At 42.0% G+C, this 25,449-nt stretch overlaps 1 protein-coding gene across 5 annotated transcripts in view; it reads left to right on the top strand.

Moving 5' to 3' along the window:
• The window catches only part of MICU3 (mitochondrial calcium uptake family member 3), a 262,036-nt gene extending 237,479 nt beyond the window's left edge, over nt 1-24,557 (top strand). For 4 of the 5 annotated variants that reach the window (XM_040334668.1, XM_040334669.1, XM_040334666.1 and 1 more), the window contains 3 exons: nt 7,467-7,575; nt 11,577-11,734; nt 23,957-24,557. In XM_040334668.1, the coding sequence (XP_040190602.1) occupies nt 7,467-7,575; nt 11,577-11,734; nt 23,957-24,067 (378 nt within the window). In that variant the 3' untranslated portion in view covers nt 24,068-24,557. Of the gene's footprint in view, nt 1-7,466; nt 7,576-11,576; nt 11,735-21,810; nt 21,880-23,956 lie in introns of all 5 variants that reach the window. The other variant, XM_040334667.1, reaches the window with a different exon arrangement.
• The last annotated feature ends 892 nt before the right edge of the window (nt 24,558-25,449 follow it).

Genomic DNA, 25,449 nt, shown 5'->3' with positions numbered 1-25,449 from the left:
ACCCCCCACCCCTTCAACCTCTGCAGCAATGCTGGCAGCACTCATACGTCTATTTCCCAAAGACAACCTTTGGATATGACGCTGAGCATGCGCACGCAACTTCTTTGGTCAACCATGACGAGGCCTGTTCTGAGTGAAACCTGTCCTGTTAAACTACTGTATGGTTTTTGCCACTGTGCTGCAGCTCAGTTTCAGGGTCTTGGCTATCTTCTTATAGCCTAGGCCATCTTTATGTAGAGCAACAATTCATTTTTTTCAGATCCTCAGAGAGTTCTTTGCCATGAGGTCCCATGTTGAACTTCCAGTGACCAGTATGATAGAGCAATAACACCTAATGTAACACACCTTCTCCCCATTCACACCTAAAACCTTTTAACACTAATGAGTCACATGACATCGGGGAGGGAAAATGGCGAATTGGGCCCAATTTGGACATTTTCACATAGGGGTGTTCTCACTTTTGTCGCCAGTGGTTTATACATTAATGGCTGTGTGTTGAGTTATTTTCAGGGGACAGAAAATTGACACTGTTATACAAACTGTACACTCACTACTTTACATTGTAGCAAATTGTAATTTCTTCAGTGTTGTCACTGGAAAAGATATAATAAAATATTTACAAAAATGTGAGAGGTGTACTCACTTTTGTGAGATACTGTACATATTCTAAATAAGCAACTGTACATAAGTAGTTGTCACCCATACCCTTTTACATAGAAACAGGTTTTGTTAATAGGACGTCTGCTTGAAGAATAGAATTTTCAGCAGCCAGAGAGATCTGAGGTCACTTCCATTTTCATGATCAAAGGTGAATTTTTATTTTTTCGCACCATACCTGACTAGACATGATCAAGGCAGATTCACCAAACTGTCAAATTTAGGTGTCTGCTACAGATGAAGTTCACTTCTATTGAGTGACAGAGAATCGTTCTTCTGACTCTGCCGATGGAGAGCTTTTATAAGTAGAGGGGGGTCACAATTTGGTGCACAGTTCAGAAAGACAGTAGTGATCAACTGCAACACTACGTGATTGTTTGTGACTAGAGGTGAGAAAAATTATTTGCGATATTCTAGGAATCAAGTATGCCAGGCATTGGACAAGTCTGATACTTTCTAGCCAGACCATTTCTATGAATTACATTTGTCAGGGGGAAAATATTAAAAAGTTCTCTCGACAAAATGCTCATACACATTAATAAGTACAGTAATACCTTGGTTTGAGAGTAACTTGGTTTGAGAGCGTTTTTGCAAGACAAGCAACATTTTTGAATAACTTTTGACTTGATATACAAGCGATGTCTTGATATAAGAGTAGCGTCATGTCACAACTGGGTATAAAAGAGAAGAGAGGTGCCTGTAAGTGTAGCAATTTGGTTATATTTAATAAAGGTACAACATTTAGCAACATATTGCTACACTTAGAGGCAACTCTCTTCTCTTTTATACTCTGTAGCTCCGGCTGGATTTTGCTTCTAATCCCCTTGTGGAGGCTTCCATTTGTGGATGGACATTTTATGGTTACACAACCCGGTCACATTACTATAATCTTTTTATATGGACTATAAACTGAAGGATCTGTGAATAAATGGTTGTGTAACAAATTATTTGAGATTCCATTATTTCTTATGGGGAAATTCGCTTTGATATATGAGTGCTTTGGATTACAAACATGTTTCTGGAACAAATTATGCTCGCAATCCAAGGTTTTACTGTACCTATCCCATGGCTGTATTTCTCTACATTTCAGATGTTGGTGGGAGTGCCAAAGCCTATATAAATATCAGCTTTTTGAAAGTATTATTGTTATGTGCTTAGTGTTTTTATGAACCCTGAGAGGGCTCTGCTGGGGCAGGGATACATTAAGCACACTATGGTCCTTTTTCTTTATAGCAGCTGAATGTTTTAAGTACCTTGGTGATTTAGTGGATTTCTATGTCGATACTCCTCCAAATTGTATTCTCATCTCACACTTTTAGACACTGCAGTGACAGGTAGGCTAAAGTGTCCAGTAGTTCAGGAAGTGATAGCTGCTGAACTAGCATAGAGGCATCTGCACCATCTGTACTGATCTCTGCAGTTTATGGTCAGTGTGACTTGGAGAACATTGCACTGAACCACAAATGTACACCCTTGTCTAGCTATGAAAACAGAAATGCTTTCTAGGCAAATCGCATTTGCCAACATTTGAGAAATGTTTAACCACTTTCTTACTGGGCACATAACACCCCTTCGTTCCCAGGCGAAATTTCAGCTTCCGGCACTGCGTCGATTTAACTGACATTTGCAAGGTCGTGCGACGTGGCTCCGAAACAAAATTGACGTCCTTTTTTCCCCACAAATAGAGCTTTATTTTGGTGGTATTTGATCACCTCTGCGTTTTTTTTTTTTTTGCGCTATAAACAAAAAAAGAGTGACAATTTAAAAAAAAATATTTATATTTTTTACTTGTTGCTATAATAAATATCCCCAAAAAAAAAAATCGCAATAGGCGACTGGTTTGCGCAAAAGTTATAGCGCCTACAAAATAGGGAACAGAATTATGATTTTTTTTTATTATTATTTTTTTACTAGTAATGGCGGCGATCTGCGATTTTTATTGGGACTGCGACGTTATGGCGGACACATCGGACACTTTTGACACAAATTTGGCACCATTCACATTTATACAGCGTTCAGTGCTATAAAAATGCACTAATTGCTGTATAAATGTGACTGGCAGTGAAGGGGTTAACACTAGGGGGTGAGGAAGGGGTTAAATGTGTATCTTAGGTGTGTTCTAACTGTGTGGGGGGAGGGGGGTGACTGGGGGAGGTGACCGATGCTGTGTCCCTATGTACAAGAGACACAGATCGGTCTCCTCTCCTCTGACAGCACGTGGAGCTCTGTGTTTACACACAGAGTTCCACATCTCTGCTGTCTTACCGACGATCGCGTGTACCCGGCAGACATCGCGGCCGCCAGGTACACGCATCGGTTCCCGAGCGATGCGCCGGAACAGTGTTTACCCGCTGCGCGCCCCCCAGTGGCGCGCGCGGGAAATGCTTTTAAATGACGTCCAAAGACGTCCAGTTGGCACTTGAGAGCCGCGCTGTTGACGTCTTTTGTCAATAGCGCGGGTCTCAAGTGGTTAAAGAGGTACTTTGCTACCAGACATTTATCAAAACTGGAGCAGACAGAATTTTGGGCAGTTGTGCATAGTAACCAAATAGCTTCAGTTAAATCAGAATTAAACCCTCCTATCCTTTTCAGCCAATAAAGCTGCCATTTAGCCTGTTTGATCTGCCGTTGCCATGGTGCTGCACCTGTGATCAGTTATGGCACCAACCATTTGATGGTTTGACAGTTCAGATAAGAGCACAAGCAAAAGTGAGCTTTCATTCATGGCATGCCTTAAATGTAACTATTTTGGAAAATTGTTATATCGACGGGTTTAGTACTGCTTTAAGATTTGAAAATAAAAGCTAGAAGCTGATTGGTTGCAATGCAAAGTTAATAAAGATTCTGGCTGCTCCAGTTTTGATAAATTACCTTCTATGTATGGTTATTTCCTTATTTTGTAGGTTGTTGTGTCAGCTTTTATGTCTTGTGATTTGCTGGGCATAGCATGTTCTTTGTCAAGCCTGGCTCGTCTATCCGAGTCAGAATGTTAACAATGTGTTTGCTTACATGTTGACCCAGCATGCCTTTCATGTAAGTAAACACTATTTTTAAACTGCCTTTAAAGTTTTTTTATTTTTTTCTCTCCCTGGCTCGTAAATGATGAAAATACATGTTTAGTTAAACATCTCTTCAGTCCTTCCACAATTAACCCTACTTGCTGGATGGAGAAATCGCAGTTTTAGTTTGGTCTGAAAGAGGAATTAAAAAGAGATCAAAAGTATGAAATGGTTTATTTGAAAAGGATTCCTCCACATTTTAGTTAAAGATAGATAGAATCTTCTAGGACAGTGGTTCTCAACCTGGGGGTCAGGACCCCCTCAGGGGTTGAATGACGATTTGCCTGGGGTCACCGAATCCTGGGCTGTTCCGGAAGCCCGCACCCCTCTCCCAGCCTTTTTGTGGCCGCTCAGCAGGGCTGTGCCTGGAGCCTGTGGCCGCCCAGCTGGGCTGTTCCTGGATTACGTGGCCACCCACTCAGCCTCTTCAAACCTGCGCATTCAGTTCATAGCATGGCTGTGGGGAAGAGGGGTCAGCTGACTGCTGAGGAATGTGAAGTGGGGGGGCTGGAGGAGACTCTATCTCCTGATTTCAGCATAGGTGTCACTGTTACAAGACACCACAGAGCTGGTGACACAGTGAAGCCGGAGACACAGTGAGTAACACTACCTGTGATTATAGTTGCCATTAAACGTCCCCACTACTGTTCTCAGATCAGCAGATGACCTTTATCAAGAGTACCTGAGTTAGCTGATCAGAACTCCCCCCAGCATTGCCACTCATCCCAAATCCCCACCCACACTGCCACTCATCTCCTTCCCCTCCACCATGTAGTAAGAGAAGGAATAAAAATAGGGAATACATGGAAGGGAGATAAAGAGGTGCAGGAACAAAGAAAAAGGGAGCGAAAAATAAGAGAAGGAACAAGAAAGATGGCTAGAGAGATGGGGGGGGGGGAATTGGGATAGGGAGAGATAAAATGGAAAGAAGGTAGAACAAAAAGAAAGGGTGGTACATCCTAAAATGTCCCATAGGGGGTTTTTATACTGTACGAGGGACTCGAAAATAATTTTACTGTTGGAGGTCCCCACAACTTGAGAAATATTATCAAGGAGTCACAGCACTAGGAAGGTTGAGAACCACTGGTCTAGAAGCTCCCTAAAGCTGTTGCTACCAACTTACATTTTGGGTATTCCCACCCCACCTGCTGCATTCTTCATACTATATGGTGAAATAAACATTCCATAAGGAGAAAGGAGCTTATTGGGCATGCTAGATGTGTAGGCCTGGAAATTCAGGCTCCGAGATGTTACTAACAGACAACCCAGGAGGCAATGGAAGCTGGAACTTAACTCCAGTATCCTCCACTAAATACTGAAAAATACTGTATGTTGCCATATACAGTATCAAATAAACCCAGCACTCTATTGCACCTAGTGCATGCTCCTTGTTGCACACAATGCCAAATGTTTATTTCTGCCAGTGTTAAACAATGCTACTTTGATGCACGTGAAACATTTAATTGATGGAAAAGTACACTTGCTGTCAACTGCCAAAGGTTCGATGATGCAATAACAATGGATGCAACAGTACTGTATGAGTCCATAGGCTTTAAAAAAGTCATTTGAATTTCAATTCCTGCACCCCCTCTAGATTGCAGCCATTAACTAAAGCAGTCCTGAGATTAGTCTTTTTTTTTTTTTTTCAACCAGTGGAGCTCCACCCACATGGCCACGTCATCCATTCACAGTATCCTTTGAATGGATAGACTACAAGTACTACCAACCATCCATTCACAGTATCCTTTGAATGGATAGACTACAAGTACTACCAACCATTGGGGCTAACAGCTTGTAGTTCTTACTGAACTCTGAGGGTGCTGGTGAGCACTCTGGTAATTGATTCTTTAAAGCTATCTTTATAGTCTGCAGGAGCCTGAGATTGCACCCACGATATGCTGATCGCAAGTGAAATGCTCTGTAGGCTCCTTAGAAATATAAATTAATTAATTCTAATTTTTTACCTGCAAAAATGTGCTTTCATTGTTTTTCTTTTTCAAAAGGTGAACTTATTCTTTAACCACTTGCCTACTGAGCACTTAAACCCCCTTCCTGCCCAAAACAACTTTCAGCTTTCAGCGCTGTTGCACTTTGAATGACAATTGTGCGATCATTTAACCCTGTACCCAAACAACATTTTTATAATTTTTTACACAAAAATAGAGCTTACTTTTGGTGATATTTAATCACTGCTGTTTTTTGTTTTGTTTTTTAGTAAAGAAACAAAAATATACCTACATTTTTCAAAAAAAAAAAAAATAAAATGTCATTTTTCTCCTTCACTGATGTGCACTGATGAGGCTGCACTGATGGACATTGATAGACTGCACTGATAAGGCAGCACTGATGGGCACTGATGAGGTGACAATGATGAGGTGGCACTGGTGAACACTGATAGATGGCACTTGTGGGTACTGATTACCAGCACAGATCAGGTCCATGCAACAGAAGCTGGTTACTGGTTATTTATTCTTTGTTCTGATCATGAGGAGAAAAAAAGCCGGTACCCAGCTCCTGTTTATTTTCTGATTATCTGTCATTGGATGACAGCTGATCACATGGTAAAGGGCCCACTGTGATTGGCCCTTTACCCTGTTCTGTGATCAGTCCGAAGCACTCGGTGATCACAGTGTGCGCCTGCCACGTGAGAGCAGAGCGATCACAGGAGGGCGTCTACTGACGCCCTCCCAGCATCGGAAGCCTGCGCTGTAGCCGTCATTGGGCTATAGCGCAGGCAGGAAGTGGTTTAAGTTTTGTCAAGCAGGTTTTATTAATGTTCCTTATATTTCATGTGAATCTCAATCTACAATACATCTATCATTTTCTAAGAAACAAAAAAAATCTGTGTTTGGTTTTGGTGTGGAGTCGTGATCAAGATTTAATGTGATAAAATGCTTTGGAACTATTTACAGTGTGCTAAATGAGCTAAAAAACCTGCATCAAAAGCTATGCACTAAAATGAAGTGCGCTGAATTTCCTTGATCTGGTAATGACAGTAATACACTGAAAGATCATTCCACCCAAAATATACATTTTATTTTATGGTAGAATAGAGTTAACCCTTTTGTGACCAGGGACCATTAATGCCCAGACCAAATTTAGCCGTGTAAGCATATGTAACTTGGCAGTAACCCTATAAAGCATATTTATAAAGCAATGAGTGCGACGGTCAGCAAATATTCAATGCAGGTGAATGATTAACCACCTGAATGTTTGGTGAACATTTTTGGTGAAGGTCACATTCAGTGTTATAAATATGCCCCTATGATTGATTTGTATATATATTTTTTTTTATTTTTTTTTTAAACATATGAGGCTTTTATTTTGTAAAGTGTTTGTTTAAATAAAATGGTGCTCTATTTTTTTTTTTTTTTAATATAGACAAATGAGCAACCACTGTAGTGGTGCCTACTACAGTGATATCTAGGTGTCATGGGGATTAGCAAGGTACATGCATACTTGCATAAGTCCAAGATGGACCAACGTAACTAAGCAAAAATATCCATACCTGGAATTCAGCGAGCTGATGCAGCCAGCAGTGCTAAATTACTGGAGCCTGGAAGCATTGCATTATGTTATTCCACTGGCTGCAGTGCAGAGAGATCAGAAAGTTCAGTTTGGTACAGGAAATATCAGGTTGCATATTACAACCTTCTAAATGACTTTTATTCATCGCCTGCTGATACTTTCATCTACTTATCTAGATAAAATCATTAGGGACTAACCTTGGCTTTCTGCTCTGCTTCTCAGGGAATCTCGTTTGATGACTTTAGATCCTTCTTCCAGTTTCTCAACAATCTAGAAGATTTTGCCATTGCAATGCAAATGTACAACTTTGCAAATCGATCAATTGGCCAAGGTGAGCGACTATAATGTCACTAAAAAAAACAATCAGAATGTATGCTTTTTCTGTTTCTGTTTTGAAGGTGCATTCCACCTGTTTATATATATATTTTTTTATATAAATACACTCATATTGAATAAAGCATTGCAATCATTATCAGTGGACAGCGGGTGCAACGCACAGGTTCCTGCAAACTATTCCTCTAGCCTCCTTCAGTTATGGAGCTGGAGGGAGTATCATTGTACTCAGGAGTGAATCGACATCAACACCCTTGTGCACCATTGAGAGACCTATGCATCTACCACAGTGACAGGTGGGACTTGTAGTCTCTCCATTCACATATCTCTGTGAATGGATGACATGGCTGTGGGGTCAGCCACACAGCTGTGCCGAATTCAAAATTGAAACAAATGCCTGCAAGGAGAAGAACCCTAACATTCAGGTAAGTTTGGAGGGGTGGTTTGGGGACTGGCTAACAGCATTGTGTTACATCCTAAAACAAAACTGAGCAAAGTTGCAAATAAGGGTAGTGGGGTCAATAAGTAAGTAGAAAGTTGTCAAAAGTTGGAAAGGAAGATATTTTAACATATGATGAACTAAGTTTTCTTCATATATAAAAATAGAACTCGTCCCAAAGGTAACCTTTAGATGGGCGCAACATAGACATACTGAACGAATTTCCCATGAGACTTTCAAGGCAATATGCAATCCAAACACAATTTATCTTTAAAAAAAATGGTAGTATCAACTTTATTTACATCACATATATAAACAGTCATAAAATGCAATTTCAGCTGGCTTGTTTGAATTTGTACACAGTAAGTTCAAGATCGCAAGTCGCAAGATACCCCATTGTCCATGGTCAAATGCTAACATGCATTTTCCATAGTGCTTGAACTTATCTGCTCTGTAGCTAAATCCTTTCTCAGAGGTAAGTAGAGTATACCATAGCTAAAATATACAGTATATATATAGATATGGTATAAATAAAGGAAAAAATATTCCTGCACTAAGTGACAAATAAGAACTGCTGTACCTAAATCGCAGTCCAGATACAAGACATGCAAGTACAATTCCAACCACAGTATAGGTGCGCTGTCCCCCTAAAATGTCATAAATCTTCATAAAATGTTTTAAAAGTGATATAAAACCATCAGAAATACATATAAAATTTTAATAAGCAAAGAAAAAAAAAACAGGTGCACTGCACCTTTAAAACTCACATCTTTATACCATAAAAATGTATATAGTACAATTCTGCAATAATGAAAAGAGTGAAATATGCAAACAATGATTAATAATTCATATAAATTTAATTAAATTTATAAAGTGCTATTTCATAAAACAATACTGTATGTGAAATATTACTGTATTTCCCGTTGTATAAGGCGACCCCCTAATTTTACAGTTTAAGATTTTTTGCCTGTACTCACCTTATAAGATGACCCCCCTTCTGAGGCTGCCGATGCTTCATATTTCTTGCTTCTGGAGCCATATCCTTCTTCATTCTTGCTGGACCTGGAGCCAATCATGGCGACCAATGTATTCTATTAATGAATACAAAGCCTGCTTGGATTGGCAGAGTCTGTAACATCATCAGCCCACGCCTCTCTGACTCTCAAATCCAATTGGCAGAGGTTGTTACTCCAATCTGAGCAGGCTCTGTATTCATTTGAATACATCGCTCATCGGGATTGGCTAAGAGGTACTGTATATACTGTATGTAGCCAAAGCTACATACAGTATTACTGCACATCCAGCAGGCATCCAAGCAGCTGACCTGGAATATAAGACGACCCCTGCTTTTTGGACAGTTTTTTTTAAGTGTAAAAGGTAGTCTTATACACCAGAAAATACAGTAAATTCATGATACATAAATGTGAAGTGCAATAAATTAATAAAAAATATTCATATAAGTAGCAAACAATCTGGAAAAAGTTCCCAAACATAGCCAACTTCTGGGTGAGAGAATTTTTTTTTAATTTTTTTTACGTCTTTTCATTTTTGTTCATCCCTTGTGATAGCATGGGCAGTGACAGGTACTCTATATTAGGAGATCTCTCCTCTGCCCTTAAAAGCATCCGGTCAAACCAAGATCGGTTAGATCTGATGCTTTCACAGGCCGGTATCAGCCTGTTAACATTACACCGAAACCAGAAGTAACAAAATACTCATCACTTCCAGTTTGTTAGACCATAGATATGATTGGGGACATTCAGAACCTTCCCATGCTCCCTAGTGTGATGGGAGAGCCCGGGAAGGTAGCGGGAGGGGGGATCCCCTTCCATGACCTGTAAAAGTGATCCTGCGGCATCATGGCTCGGCTGGGCGAAATAACGTTATAGTACGTCGCTTCGACCTGTGGCCACTAGGGGAGCGAGTGCCCGCTGCTCACCCCTGAAGCCAATGGGAGTCCGCCGGGCACCCACGATCGCTCGTGACAGAGTGAGAAACGGGAGCTGTGTGTGTAAAGACACTGCTCCCAGTTCTTTCAGGGGAGAAATTACTGATCGTCTGTTCATACAGAGTATGAACAGCGATCTGTCATTTACCCTAGTAAGTCCTATCCCCCTACAGTTAGAATTACTCCTTAGGACACACTTAAAGGAACACTAAAGAGATTTTTTTTTTTTAAATAACAAACATTTTATACTTGCCTCCACTGTGCAGCTCGTTTTGCCCCGAACCTGGCCCCCGAACCTGGTCTTCTGGGATCCTTCGGCGGCTGTCTCAGCTCCCCCCCCGCAAGAACTTTCCACCTTCATGCGAGCACTCTCGCATGGTGGAAAGTTATTGCGGGCATGCTCCTGTGATACAGCCGGCAGCTATAGCCGCTCATTGTATCACCAATGGCTGCGCTGCTATCAATATTCAATGACGAGCCGACTCAAGCTGGGGGAAAACGTCGCGGGAACGAGCCCACAGAGTTTCGGGGCTTAGGTAAGTAAAACCGGGGGGCTGGGGGGGGGGGGCCGTCATTGCCAGGTTTTTTTTCACCTTAATGCATAGGATGCATTAAGGTGAAAAAAAAAAACCTTTACAACCCCTTTAACCCCTTGATCGCCCCCTAGTGTTGACCCCTTTTCTGTCAGTGACATTTTTACAGTAACAGTGCATTTTTATGGCACTGATCGCTGTAAAATTGTCAATGGTTCCAAAAATGTGTCAAAAGTGTCCGATCTGTGTCGCAGTCCCGATACAAAATCGCAGATCGCCACCATTACTAATAAAAAAAAATAGTAATAATAAAAATGCCATAATTCTATCCCCTATTTTGTAGACGTTATAACTTTTGCACAAACCAATCAATATACGCTTATAGCGATTTGTTATTTACCAAGAATATGTAGAGGAATACATACAACTGAGGACATCTTTTTTTGTATTTATTTATTTTTTTATTTGGGTATTTATTATATCAAAAGGTAAGATATTGTGTTGTTGTTTTTCAAAATTGTTGCTGTTCTTTTGTTTATAGCGCAAAAAAATAAAACCACAGAGGTAATCAAATACCACCAAAAGAAAGCTCTGTTTGTGGAAAAAAAGTATGAAAATGTTGTTTGGGTACAGCATCGCACGACCGCGCAATAATCAGTTAAAGCGAGGAAGGGGGTGGAATCTTCCGGGGCTGAAGCGGTTAATAGATACAATGCTACCATAGTTTGATTTCTTCTTCTTTTTTTTTTTATGTATCTGGTTTGGAGTTTAGCTGTAAGTAGCGGAGGACATAGGGATTCTGCATTGTGCGGGAAACAGCTGTATTGTAGAAGGGATATAGTGTAGTTCTGGCTCCGACACCAGTTCCTTCTAAACTAAAAGAGAGAAGAGGTGTGTATGGAATGCTTATATAGTAAACATATCTACCTCTACCCTCAGAATGCCGTTGTTTGTGTCGTGTGTCATATTTCTTCTCCATGACCAATTAGGATTTAAGAACGCTCAATGACAAAACAAGATGGGAGCTTTTCCTCTTATAAGGATTGCCTTTACTCTTTTGATGTGTGCTTTCTCCACAGATGAGTTCAAGCGTGCCGTATATGTAGCTACAGGCCTGAAGCTGTCTCCGCACTTGGTGAACACTGTGTTTAAGATCTTTGATGTTGACAGAGATGATCAATTAAGCTATAAAGAATTTATTGGCATTATGAAAGACCGTCTGCACCGAGGGTTCAGGGTGAGGAATTACTTTATAACATTTAAGTCTTTCTCTATGGTCACTACTGCTGCATTGTACTCAAGATTTGTCCCTATTGGGGATGTACGGTGGAGAAAAAGTTGCAAATATTTTGCATTAACTTGCATTAAGGTGTTACTAAACCCAGGACCCTGCATTCACTATATCTGGTCTTTCACAGTACACAGAACATGAAAGGCAATCATTTTAGTAAATATGAACCGCTAAATACATTTTCTCATCAGCAGTACATAGCAGTCATGTGACTTCTATCAATGTCCAGTTAAAGCTTGTAGGAGGGGTTTTCATTCTCCTCTGACTGTCCTATGAGGCTGCATGATCCCTGGCGCTCTCTCTGGACAGTGCTGATTGACCCTGTGCTGGTCCAATGCACCCTCCCAAGAAAAAAAGAACTCTATAGCAATCAATACACACCAAACTGAGCATGTGCAGAGTGTCTCCAAAGGCTCTGTCCTTTTCAGGAGATGGATTGGGGACTGTGGAAGAAGGGGATGATCAGAGAAGACAGGATCAAACAGCCTTTTTACATAATGTGGAGGATTACCCCTTAGGTTCCACAGTGAGTATAACAAAGATGCGTTACTGCATATACAGACTGATACTACTATTGTGTGTTCAGTAACACTTTAAAGCGGAGTTCCACCCAAAAATGGAACTTCCGCTTTTCGGAAAACCCTCCCCCCTCTGGTGTCACATTTGGCACCTTTCAGGGGGGGAGCAGATATCTGTGTATTTGCTCCCACTTCCGGGCATAAATACCCGCGGGTGGCTCGGGTATCTACGCCACTTCCTTTGTCCCCTCGCTGTCTTCTGGGAGACATACAGGTCCCAAAAGACAGCAGGGACCAGTGAAATCCCACAGTGCGAGTCGCGCATGCGCAGTAGAGAACCAGGAAGTGAAGCTGCAGGCTTCACTTCCTGATTCCCTTACCAAAGATGGCAGCGGCAGTAGCACACGAGAGCCGAGCGATAGATCGGCTTCGGCTGCCGACATCGCGTGCACCCTGGACAGGTAAGTGTCCTTATTTTAAAAGTCAGCAGCTGTATATGTAGCTGCTGACTTTTTAAAAAATAAAAATTTAGTGGACCTCCGCTTTAAGGAAATTTTTTGAGGGTGACCAAAATCAACATGATCATGAGTTTTGTACACTGGGCAGAGTATACTTGCCTTTATTTTTGATGGCTTCAGTGTGTGTGTTCCAGAAAATTAAAGCCCAACCCCAGGTATTAAAAAAAAATCCATCCTTACAGTGATCTGTGTACCTAGCAGCTTCAGCAACTCTTTGTGAGGGAGCACTCAACTTTGGCTCCCATGGCCCAGCCTTTGTTGGTGCTCCGTTCTGCAGGAGCTGCTCTCTGGCACACGAGATCCAGAGCTGCTGGATCCTGTGACCGGATCACAGCGGAATAAAAACAGATAGGTACACACATCTTTTTTTATAAAGGTTAGGCAGGATAGATACAGTAGAAGGAGGGAGATGGAACTTTGTTTTTTTTGTTTTTTTTAAGGAAACGTTGGTTGTTGCTTGTTATGTCAAGGGGATTACCCAAGAGGCTGTTTCACTTACCTGATTCTACGCTCCAGCTGACTCCCCCACTCTCCGCCTTTGCCCAAAGCTAAAGTCTGTGGGAGGAGCCTAAGCATTATCACATACAACGGGGATATTAGGATATTGTAAATTTAGGTGGCTGAAGTGCGATTGGAGCCGGTCACAGCTTACAGAGCAGTCAGTGCTGGTGGGGCACTGCTGGAGAGAGGAATAAGCTAAGTATTTATACCTTTATTATGTTCCCTTAGACTAAACTGGACTGATTTTAAGAAATCAAATGATTGAATAAATGATTCTGGGGTAACCGAGTGAAACTAGCACAGCGCCATAGAAAACAAATATTTTATTTTATTACCTTTTTAGATCATCATATTTGCTCACTTCAGAACTGAGAACTGTAGGTGGAAAATCGCTGTGCTTTTTAAGGGGCCATCATTGTATACTGGGCTTGGATACGTGAACTTGTTTGTGTCAGCTCCTGTTCTCTGATGATGCTTACAATTAAATGTCACTAACACATTCATACACACCATAGGACCTGTTAGGGAAGGAACCAGTTAACCTACTGGAATAGGTCTTGTGCTACATGGAAAGGGTGCAAACCAATTGGCCACCGTGATGACCACAGTAGAGCCTTGGAACCTCCATACAATAGACAATGGGAAAGATCTTATTGTCTGAAACATTAAAAGCATTTAAGCCAAATCCTGTCCTACATCTGATCTTTTCTTAAATTACACTTTAAATAAAATATAATAATATAGCGTATACAATTGTGTAGAGCACTACCCCTGGAGGAGCTGCTGGATTTTTGGGTGGCATGTGGAAGGCTGACTGCAGGTCAGCCTGTATTTGTAGGAGGATTCGGGAGGTATTTAAACCCGTCCTCCTTCTGGGCGACGGTTTTTTCGTGTGACACTGTTCCAGGTAATTTCCGGTGCGACTGTGACGTCATTTCCGGTCTCCTTTCAGCTAGGGAGATGTGCGGCTGCTACCTAGTTTACCACTCTGCTTCTCGTGTGGTCACAGGTATCGGGTAGGGGGGAGGTCTACAGGCGGGGGTGGGGCCGCCCGTTCATGGTCTATCTCATGGCCGCGTGTGTTGCCGTTTTGGGGGGCCAGGGGCCTGCTCATAGATACGTGGGGTTGGTACTGAATCAGAGGAGATGGTAACTTCATCCATCCCCCATTATAGGTGCTGGCAGGGATCAGACTTACCGGAAACTCTCTTGTCAGCAGTGTTGGAGGCCGCATCCTGTTTCAGGGGGGTGGGGGGGTCGGGTGTGTGTGTGTATGTGTGCTTTCCCTGTCCACACTCTGCTTCCTTCTAGCTGTGCTGTGTCATGTAGCTGAGCGCTGATTGGCTGAAGGAGCATCTTCCTCAGTGTGACCTGTCTCCTCCCCTGTGACACATGTCTCCCAATGACAGCCCAGTGGGTGCTGAGGGCTCCCTGTCAAAGTTTTTGAGTTTCACTGCTAGTTACGTTTCTCCTGCTAGTTACGTTTCTCCTGCTAGTTACATTTCTCCTGCTAGTTACATTTCTCCTGCTAGTTATATTTCTCCTGCTAGTTACGTTTCTCCTGCTAGTTACGTTTCTCCTGCTAGTTACATTTCTCCTGCTAGTTACATTTCTCCTGCTAGTTACATTTCTCCTGCTAGCTACGTTTCTCCTGCTAGTTAAGTTTCTCCTGCTAGTTAAGTTTCTCCTGCTAGTTAAGTTTCTCCTGCTAGTTAAGTTTCTCCTGCTAGTTAAGTTTCTCCTGCTAGTTAAGTTTCTCCTGCTAGTTACATTTCTCCTGCTAGCTACGTTTCTCCTGCTAGTTACGTTTCTCCTGCTAGTTATGTTTTTCATGGTATTCATGCGGTCACGGTTCTTGTGCGATTACAGTTTTCATGCGACCAAGTTTTGCATGGTATTCATGTTCTCATGCGATTAAGTTTCCTGTGGTATTCATTTTCTCATGCGGTGACGTTTCTCATGCGATGACATTTCTCGTGCGATGACATTTCTCGTGCGATGACGTTTTTCATGGTATCGTTCTTCTCGTGTGATTCATGTTGTCATGCGATGACGTTTCTCATGCAGTGACGTTTCTCATGGTATTATTTTCTCGTGCGATGACGTTTCTCGTGCGAGTCATGTCCTCATGCGGTTACGTTTCTCATGCGATGTGTTTTTCATGCGATTCTCATGCTAGTTATGTCCTCATGCGATTACGTTTCTCATGCGATACGTTTCTCGTGCTAGTCATGTCCTCATGCGATTATGTTTCTCATGCGATTACATTTCTCATGCTAGTTATGTCCTCATGCGATTGCGTTTCTCATGCGATTACGTTTCTCATGCTAGTTATGTCCTCATGCGGTTACCATATTACCTCATGGCTCCTCCGAAATTCCTAGGGGTGAAGGATGCGTATTGCATATAGTAGAAGTAAAGGAATGTCCACGACAGGTGCTCTTTGCTGTGCTTTTTATTGCCCAGCCGGGTAAAAACAGTAAACTTGTGGTGAGGGAAGTAAAGTTGAACTACAAAGGAGAATAGCAGGTACAGGCGTGATAATAGGAAACAGTCTTGCTCCCAAGCGTAACACTTGTATGCACCACTCCTGCCGGAGTGGGTCTAGCATACCCGGACAGACTTCTCTCACTGACCTGGCAGCCGGAGTATCACTCGAACAATTGTAGGATAAAGTCTCTGCCACAGACTCTCCTCGGTGAGCCTAAGAAAGATACCTCTGCCACAGGCCCTCTCTGGATTGAATTCTTGGAGATATTCCTCCTTTAATGAGTTACGCCTGGATCTACTTCAACTTGTCGCCCAGGTGCCGACTGACAGGTGATCAATCCCTCAGTGTGCGGCTACCTTGATCCCCGGTGGTTTGTCCAGGCCCTTTTGGACCGCCAGCCTCTCAATGGCGCTCCTCAGACTGACTCCCCATTGAACAGTAGTACAGCTTGGGATCTTCAGAAGTGGGAACCCAGTAACTCACTGGGTCCCCGTCGCTGTTCAGATGCTCTGGGCCCTGCATGGCTCCGGAACCAGGAACACCGCATGGCACGCATGCCCTGGCCAGGTAGGCCCTATCGCTGGGGCGCCGTGATGTGGCCACCCTAAAGGTGGGTGCCACGCTGGACGAAGAAGACCCAGAACCAATGGCGTCTGTCTCATAAATTCCCCTCCCCAGCATGCACAGCGAGGACAAACCCTCCTGATTGGCTGCTGGGAAAGAGCAGCTGATTGATAATTATAAAACTACTTCCATTAGATTCGCTTGGACACAGACAGACAGCTATTTCTTCACAATAACAAAAGGCAGGAATCTGCACCAAATATTGTTAAATTTTTTTGCAAATACACATAGATCACCAAGAGGGAATTTTTTTTGGAGTTGCCCTTTAGGGCCCTTTCACACAGGGCGGATCCGCCTCCGTGTGTCCGTAAGCTCAGCGGGGATCGCTCCATATATCCCCGCTGAGCCGACGGCTGATAGGGCGGTCCCCGCACACTGTGCAGGGACCTCCCTGTCTTTTCTCCGCTCTCCCCTATGGGGGGATCGGATGAACACATCATCCGATCCGCAGACGGAAAAAAAAGGGGTTTCTTCCGTCCGCAAAATCGGATCTTTGCGGAGGCGGGTGATTACGGGTGTCAGCGGATGTTTATCTGCTGACACCTGCAATCACATAGGGACCAATGTATGTCCCTTTTTCATCCGCAAACGGATGGATGAAAAAGCGGACATACGGTCCGCACGTCTGAAAGGGGCCTTAAACTACTGTTGTTGACAATAAAAATGATTTCCTGTTTATCTATATGCATTCCAAGGATTTCTGGAACCGATATTGCAGAATCTTACCTGCTTCTCTATTGTAGCTACTGAAGCATTGCATTGCAGTGACTTGATGTTGCTAAGTGTGAGGCCTCGTACACACGACCGAGGAACTCGTCGAGCGAAACACATCGTTTTCCTCGTCAAGTTACTTGTTAGGCTTGTCGAGAAACTCGACAAGCTTGCTTTGCGTACACACTGTCAAGACCAAAACTCGTCGTTCAGGGGAAGTTCGATTCCACTGGCACAACCCTTGGGGCTTCTTTTGCTAATTTCATGTTACTGTGTGTTAAGTAAAATTTTGGTGAGAGACGATTTTCACTTTTCAGTCTGTTACAGCTTGAAAAATGTGTTATCTCCATTACAAATTCTACTTTTACTCCCGTCTCATACTTTATTCTGAGCAAGCGCGGGTTTCTTAGCATACACACGCTCGAGTTTCTCGTCGAAAATCAGCCCTACGAGGAAATTGAGACTCCCGTCGAGGAAAAAGAGAACTTGCTCTCTTTTTTGCTCGTCGAGTTCCTCGACAGTTTCCTCGATGAAAAATATACACACGACCAGTTTCCTCGGCAAAAAAGCTCTCCCACCAAGTTTCTTGATGGATTCTGCCGAGGAAACCGGTCGTGCGTACGAGGCCTGAGGGTTGGTGAGCCAATCATATTAGTATGACTTGACGTTTTTGGAGGAGTTTTGTATTTTAATAATGGTAAATTGCAAAATGGCTTTGGAGTTGTTGTTTAAGATAGAACATCTGTATGTAAACCAGCTGTCCTTTTCATGAGTGAATGATAAAGGGTAATCACACATTACACATCAGAGTGATAGTTGTGCAATATTTTTAGATATAATTATATCCTAGTACAATTTTGAAAGATTCCGTTGATATTTTAGATACGTTGTGCTGCCATCTGCTGTCCAAATACATAGGCATCCAGTCTTATAAAAATTGTTTGTGAAATTGTGCAGTACACTCTAAGTATTTTTGAAAATAGACTTACATTTGAAGAATATAAATGTGAGAGTGGGGGTAATGGCGCTGCCTGTACCCTCACCCCTACGTCTAGGTGTAGGTGAAGTGTACGGTGAGTAAATAGTATGCAATATAATTTCTAAACAAGTGCAATATCATTAATAGTATTAGTAATACCATATAAATAAATAAATGATAAACAAGCACAAACTTAGTGTACAAACTGTAATCAATAGATCCCCAGGTTTAGACCTGTATATAGTGTGAAAAATGACCCCCACAGACCATCCCTGACACCAGGGTCTCCAGAGTCATGAAGATACCCAATGGTAAATGTGAATGTCAAAAACCAGCAGAACAAGTGAAAGAAAAAGAAAAGACAACCCGCAGCCTGAACATTCAGTATAATAGTCCAAACGATTCAAACAATTCCAAACTTGAGGATCATAAAGTCAATCAATGGCAAAAAAAGGGAGGATACATCAGTCCCTTAGGGCATTTGTTGTATACACGTTTCTAATGAGTCCAGACCACAGGACTTAGAGCTTCTTGTAGTGGGGAAGGTTCTCCTATACACAATATATTCACGGTGATCCCGGTGCTCCCCTCAGGGGTCTCCACTCACCAGATGTAGCTCCCCACCAGGGGTAATAGGCGTGTAGTATAGGCTTCCCAGGCACTGCTCCAGTTACTGCTCCAGTTATCTCCTCAGCAGGTCTGCAGCTATCCACTCCCACGTCATACAAGCCCACGACTTCCACTGATCCCTCAGAGGAGAAAAAATGCTCCAATAGTGTAGTAGTTTAAAAAAAATATATTTATTACAGCTAACGGCTGTTAGTAGTGTACCGCCCTCCGCATAATTTTTTTTTTTTTAAACTACTACACTATTGGAGCATTTTTTTAAACTACTACACTACGGGAGTAAAAGTAGCATTTGTAATGGAGATAACACATTTTTCACACTTGATAATAGGGAGGGTAGTGCTGCGCTAATGGGTGGTGGATGGGTGGGTGTATGGACAAGTGGGGGAAGGGAATGGAAGATGGTAGATGGTATAACTGAAAGTAGGAACAGTGTAACCAAAATAGCATAAACAAAAAACTGATCAGTGAACAATACTGGTGCAAATCATATAACTCCACACATTTCTCTTAATGTGATAAAATGAAATAAGGTATTGGATAGTGCAAAAAACAGTATTTTGTGTATAACACAACACCCGAATAACTGTGATGGGTAACAGTATTAAACTGGTGATAAAAGGTCCATAGACAAGGCTTGAGCTGTGTCAGCCAAAATATATATGGATAATAATTAAACAGTCCAAAAAATAGGAAAAAGTGCTGGTGTAGGTCCGCAGTGTGAGGTAGAAGAAGGATGGGTATCCAGTGATCCTTTTAAGGTGAATAAGGGTGTCCCCTTACCTTACTGCTGTAAGGTAACAGCATATAGATCCAACCACATTAGGTGGTTAACCAGATGGGCTTTTATCCAGAAACGATAGATCCTCCTTGGAAATCTCGTCCCGGATTGATGAGTATCACACCCCAAAGAAAATAAAACATCGATAGTGTGATATCGTTTAAAAAATTTTAATTCTCGTAAAAAGTATAAACAAGGGTACTCACATTGTTAAAAATACAATAAGGTATGTAAGAAAGGAGAGCAGTCTGTCGCCAACGTCACCTCCGATACCTCTCAGTGGGCTCATGCGCATTCGTCACTATCATGTGACTTCCTTTTTTTACATTTTTCACACTGTAACAGACTGAAAAGTGCAAATCGTCTCTTACCAAACTTTTACTTGACACGCAGTAACATGAGATTAGCAAAAGCAGCCCCAAGGGTTGTGCCAGTGGAATCGAACTTCCCCTGCCATTGTATGTGTTGTAGGTCACCGCGTTTGAGAACGAGGAGATTTGGTCTTGACTGTGTGTACGCAAAGCAAGCTTATCGAGTTGCTCGACAAGCCTAACAAGGAACTCGTCGAGGAAAACGATGTGTCTTTTCCGATGAGTTTCTCGGTTGCGTGTATGAGGCCTGATGCATAAAAACTTGCCGGCCGGCAAAGTAATCGAGCCCGTCCTCCTCAGAACGACGTGGTGACATCACTGGTCATCTGGTCACCAGAAATCTTTATGGTCGTCATCCAGCGGCAGCTGATTCTTTCTCCGGCTCTCCGATGGCATGGGAGAGCCTGGAGAAGCACCAGATAGCGGCGAGAGGGGGGATGTCCCCTCCCATCGCCTGTAAGAACGAACAAACAGTGGAACTGCCGCTATGATCATTCTTATGGTGCACAGAATCGCCGGCTGAAAGCGAGGATATCTGAATGTTGCCTGTAGCTGCAGGCATCATTCAGATATTCCCAATGAAAGTCAAGGACGTCATATGACGGCCTTGGGCTGGAAGTGGTTAAAGGTTATCACTGAATTCAGTGCAGACCGAACAGAAAGCCCCTAGTACTATCACAGCCACCCCAATGTGCATGAACTAGTAGATTATTTGTGAATTGTCTAGACCAGGGCACTCCGATGTAGGCAGGACTCTGAGGGGACCCTGATGTACAGAGGACTCTTATGTAAAGGGGGGCTTTGATGGGGACCCTGATGTATGGGGGGGGCTCTGATAGGGGCCCTAATTTGAGGGGGCCCTAGATGAGAGGCGGGATTCTGATGGGGACCCTGTTTTAAGGTAGGACTCTGATGGTGTGGACCCTGATTTAAGGTGGAACTCTGATGGGGACCCTGATTTAAAGGGGGACTCTGATGTAAGACAGGACCCTGCTGGGGACTCTGATTTAAGGGGGCCCAAATGTAAGGTGGCCCTCGTGTATCGGTAAATTATACAATGTAGCCCTTGTACAGAAAAGTCTGGAGGCCTCTGGTCTATACCAAATGATTCACTTCTTGAGGGAGGGGGTGCTTATATTTTAGCATGGGCTTCTTGCAATATATTTACACTACCTAGTACTTCAGTACTGTGTAAGTCTGTGAAATGAGGACTGCACTGTCCAGAAATGTGTGTGGCAATAAACATGACCATTTATCTAACCACTTGTAGTGTAATCACAAATGTTGTCCACACTCAACACTTAAAGGTGCCCTAGAATGCCCCATGTTATAGAAAGGTGACACTAGTCTTGCACACAGTCCTAGCATACTGCTCGTGTTTATTTCTTGGCACGGATCTAGTGTTTATATGAATATGCCAGTGCCTAATGTTCGCATAGACATTCCATTGTGGCCATTTCCTTACTCTTTTACTTACTCTTTTATAAAGCTGAGTCACATATTAGTGCAGGTTGTATGAAAACAGGCTTGCATGCTGTTAAATATCTATTGCACCCTTACTGTCTAAAACCTTTATGCATTCCATTTATTTATGATGATGTTCTGCTTTTCGAACACAACTTCTGCATGGTGTAGATTGATTTTAGTTTTCAGGTGCAGCACTTCACCAGACCTTCCAGTAATAGGAAAAATGTTTGTTTATGCCTGGACCAATAAGAAAAAGTGTTCTATTTTATTTTATTCTATTTTATTATATTCCTAAGATCTGTTTACTGTCAAGCGTAACATGTTTTTCTACTCTATGACACTAACCAATCACCTATTTCTGTATTGTATTTTTTGCACTCTTCTGTGGCTGCTTCACCATCTTTGCATCTGCACCCATCTCTTCTGCTATGCAGGGTTACAAAACTGAGCAGAAATATACCACTTTCCGAGCCTGTCTGAAGAAACAGCTCAATAGTAGATAAGTAAGTCATCTCTTAGTTTAATCCAGTCTGCAAGTATAAAATCAGTTGCTAGAATGTAATGTATAGAATTACCATACGCAGAGCAATTCCAGGAGCCTGTTGCTGGTGTAAAGAATTGGCTCCACACAGACCTATAATCCGTCAAGAAATATATGAGTATGCTGGATGCTGGGACAATATTTATTTACAATATACATTTATGTTTTTTTACTTTTACATTTTTATAGAGGAGACATGACAGCAGGTAGTATGTGCTGGAGAAAATTGTTTAGGGTGTGACAGTGGGCAGTATGTACAGGAGAAGAGTGCAGAGCATATGACAGTGGGCAGTATGTACAGCAGAAGAGTGTAGAGCATATGACAGTGGGCAGTATGTACAGGTGAAGAGTGCAGAGGGTAAGACAGCAGGCAGTACATGTAAGAGAGAAGTTCAGAGGGTATAACAGTGGGGTAGTATGCGAGGGACAGAAGTGCAGAAGAGTGTATAACCGCAGGTATTATGTATGTACAGGCGAAGAGTGCAGAGGGTATGACAGCGGGCAGTATGTAAAGGAGAAGAGTGCAGGGCATATGACAGTGGGCAGTATGTACAGGAGAAGAGTGCAGGGCATATGACAGTGGGCAGTATGTAAAGGAGAAGAGTGCAGGGCATATGACAGTGAGCAGTATGTAAAGGAGAAGAGTGCAGAGCATATGACAGTGGGCAGTATGTACAGGAGAAGAGTGCAGAGCATATGACAGTGAGCAGTATGTAAAGGAGAAGAGTGCAGGGCATATGACAGTGGGCAGTATGTACAGGAGAAGAGTGCAGGGCATATGACAGTGGGCAGTATGTACAGGAGAAGAGTGCAGAGCATATGACAATGAGCAGTATGTACAGGAGAAGAGTGCAGAGCATAGGATTGTGGGCAGTATGTACAGGAGAAGATTGCAGAGCATATGACAGTGGGCAGTATGTACAGCAGAAGAGTGTAGAGCATATGACAGTGGGCAGTATGTACAGGAGAAGAGTTCAGAGCATATGACAGTGGGCAGTATGTACAGGAGAAGAGTGCAGAACATATGAGAGTGGGCAGTATGTACAGGAGAAGAGTTCAGAGCATATGACAGTGGGCAGTATGTACAGGAGAAGAGTGCAGAGCATATGACAGTGGGCAGTATGTACAGGTGAAGAGTGCAGAGGGTAAGACAGCAGGCAGTACATGTAAGAGAGAAGTTCAGAGGGTATAACAGTGGGGTAGTATGCGAGGGACAGAAGTGCAGAAGAGTGTATAACCGCAGGTATTATGTACGTACAGGCGAAGAGTGCAGAGGGTATGACAGCGGGCAGTATGTGTAGGAGAAGTTGACAGCATCTGTCCTTCACTAAAGTTCAGGAACCCCTCCAATTCGTTCCCAATCATCTGATCACTATGATAGTGAAAACAGCCTACCGGCTCAGCTGTCATTGCGCTCAACAGGCTGCAGCTAATAAAGTGAAATACACACAGTAAAAATAAATCATTAAATATTAAAGAAAAATATATAAACTATTGCGTGCAAATCGCATTTTGTAAAACATTTTGGGGGAGAGCTACTAAAACTCAACAGTGCAAATCTGGTGCAGTTCTGCATAGAAACCAAGCTGATTGGCTACCATAAACAGCTGCACCAGATACTGAGTGCTCCAGTTTTAGTAAATCTCGCCCAATAGCGCCCATTTGGCAGCTTATAATGAAATAAAAATGTACAGAATTTATACAATATGCAAAATAGCTTATACAATATATCCTTACAAAAACAAAGTATGTTTTATTTAGAACGTAAAATAATAAAGTTATTGTCAAGCTAACTGCTGAATATTAATGATGCTAAATTTGGCCTATTCACTTGGGTTACGCTAACCTCTGGTCATTAAAGTCATACATTTGCACAAAATGCTAAGCTTTACTGTAAATATGTTTAGCTTGTAGAGCATTATGAAGATATAGGAATCCCAAGTAACTTGTCCATGTTTAGTCGGAAGACACAAAGATGTGGAATATGGCATGTACGAGTCTCAAAAGCATTGTACTAATCCATGTATCTTTATTACTAGGGGAAGTCAAAGCACGGAATGAAGGACTACTATACGTGTGTGACATCCGTCACCAGGCAACACTTCCGAGAGCTATTCCGGAGTTTTCGGAACAGGGATATGCTGAGATAAAATGGCTGTTACAATATATTTTTTTTTTATCTATACTGCGTGGAAGGCATGATCACAATGTAGCACCTCTTATCATTTTACTCCTATAGTATTTATTGATTCATTTTTGTGCACTGATTCTTTTACAAGCTTGATTTTTAAAACACACACAAGTGTCTCTATATATTTTAACATATTTATATTAAGTTAAAAGACTATTCACAGATATTTTATTTTAGCATGTGTTATGCACCTTAATGTAATTCTTCCAAGACAACGGAAAAGTTGCAGCGAGCCTTCATTTTAATTGAGTTTTGTCTTATTTGTCTATTTGTTGTATAATATAAAGGTACTTTTAAACATGCGTAGCTTGATACCTGGTTCAGGCTAGACTAGAGCAATGATAAGCATCCATTTATTTCTGTTGAATTGAATAAAAGATCCCTCAAGGTTTTTTTAGCAGCAAAATTTGTGTTTGAAATTAGAAGCAATAAATTTACGTAAAAGTTTATATTTATTTGTTTGTGTCATAGTTTAAAAAACATATTTCCATAAATACACAGGAGTCGAAAAAAGCTGTTTTGGCCTTAACATAAGCGACATAAGCAACGTTGGCTGTAAACGGAACTGCACTGAGTGTCTAACAGCATTATAGTTCTGTTTATATAGAGGTTGGCTGTCGGACATGTACTGATGCTAATCACTGGTCACAACTGAAGTCACCAGTATGTAGGTGTCTATGTACAATGGGCATTAGCATAATTACAGCTGTTATATGAAATCTGTACATGTGCTTCTATTCTGCTGCTAGCTAAAAAAAAATGTAGACCTAATATAATAATTGTACAGGAAAGAAAAGTGCCTGCTATACCCAATGCTACTAATTATAGAATAGAGAATCTGATTCAGTCGGAGTGACAACACCTCCAACGTTACATGTTAGGTGCTAAGGTTGGAATTCTATAGGCTAGTCTAGTAATAGTGATGTAAATAACCATCCAAATGATTAAAGGGGTTGTAAAGGTTCGTTTTTTATTTTCTAAATAGGTTTCTTTAAGCTAGTACATTGTTGGGTCACTTACCTTTTCCTTCAATATCCCTTCGAAAATGTTTTTTCTTTGTCTGAATTTCTCACTTCCTGTTTCTCCTCAGTAAGGTGCTCATTAAGCTGTTCTAAATGACTTTCCACCACTCAGATGATGGTGGAAAGCTTGCTGAGGAGAAACAGGAAGTGAGAAATTCAAACAAAGAAAAAAAACATTTAGAAGGGAAATCGAAGGAAAAGGTAAGTGAACCAACAATGCACTAGCTTAAAGGAAGCTATTTAGAAAATAAAAGACGAACCTTTACAACCCCTTTTATTAAGTGAGATCAAACTAACCACATATAAAAAAGTGAATATA

This window comes from Rana temporaria, chromosome 1 (genome assembly GCF_905171775.1).
Source record: "Rana temporaria chromosome 1, aRanTem1.1, whole genome shotgun sequence".
Taxonomy (NCBI): Eukaryota; Metazoa; Chordata; class Amphibia; order Anura; family Ranidae; genus Rana; species Rana temporaria.
Note: the sequence above shows the minus strand (reverse complement) of the source record. Positions and strands in the feature narration are given on the sequence as shown.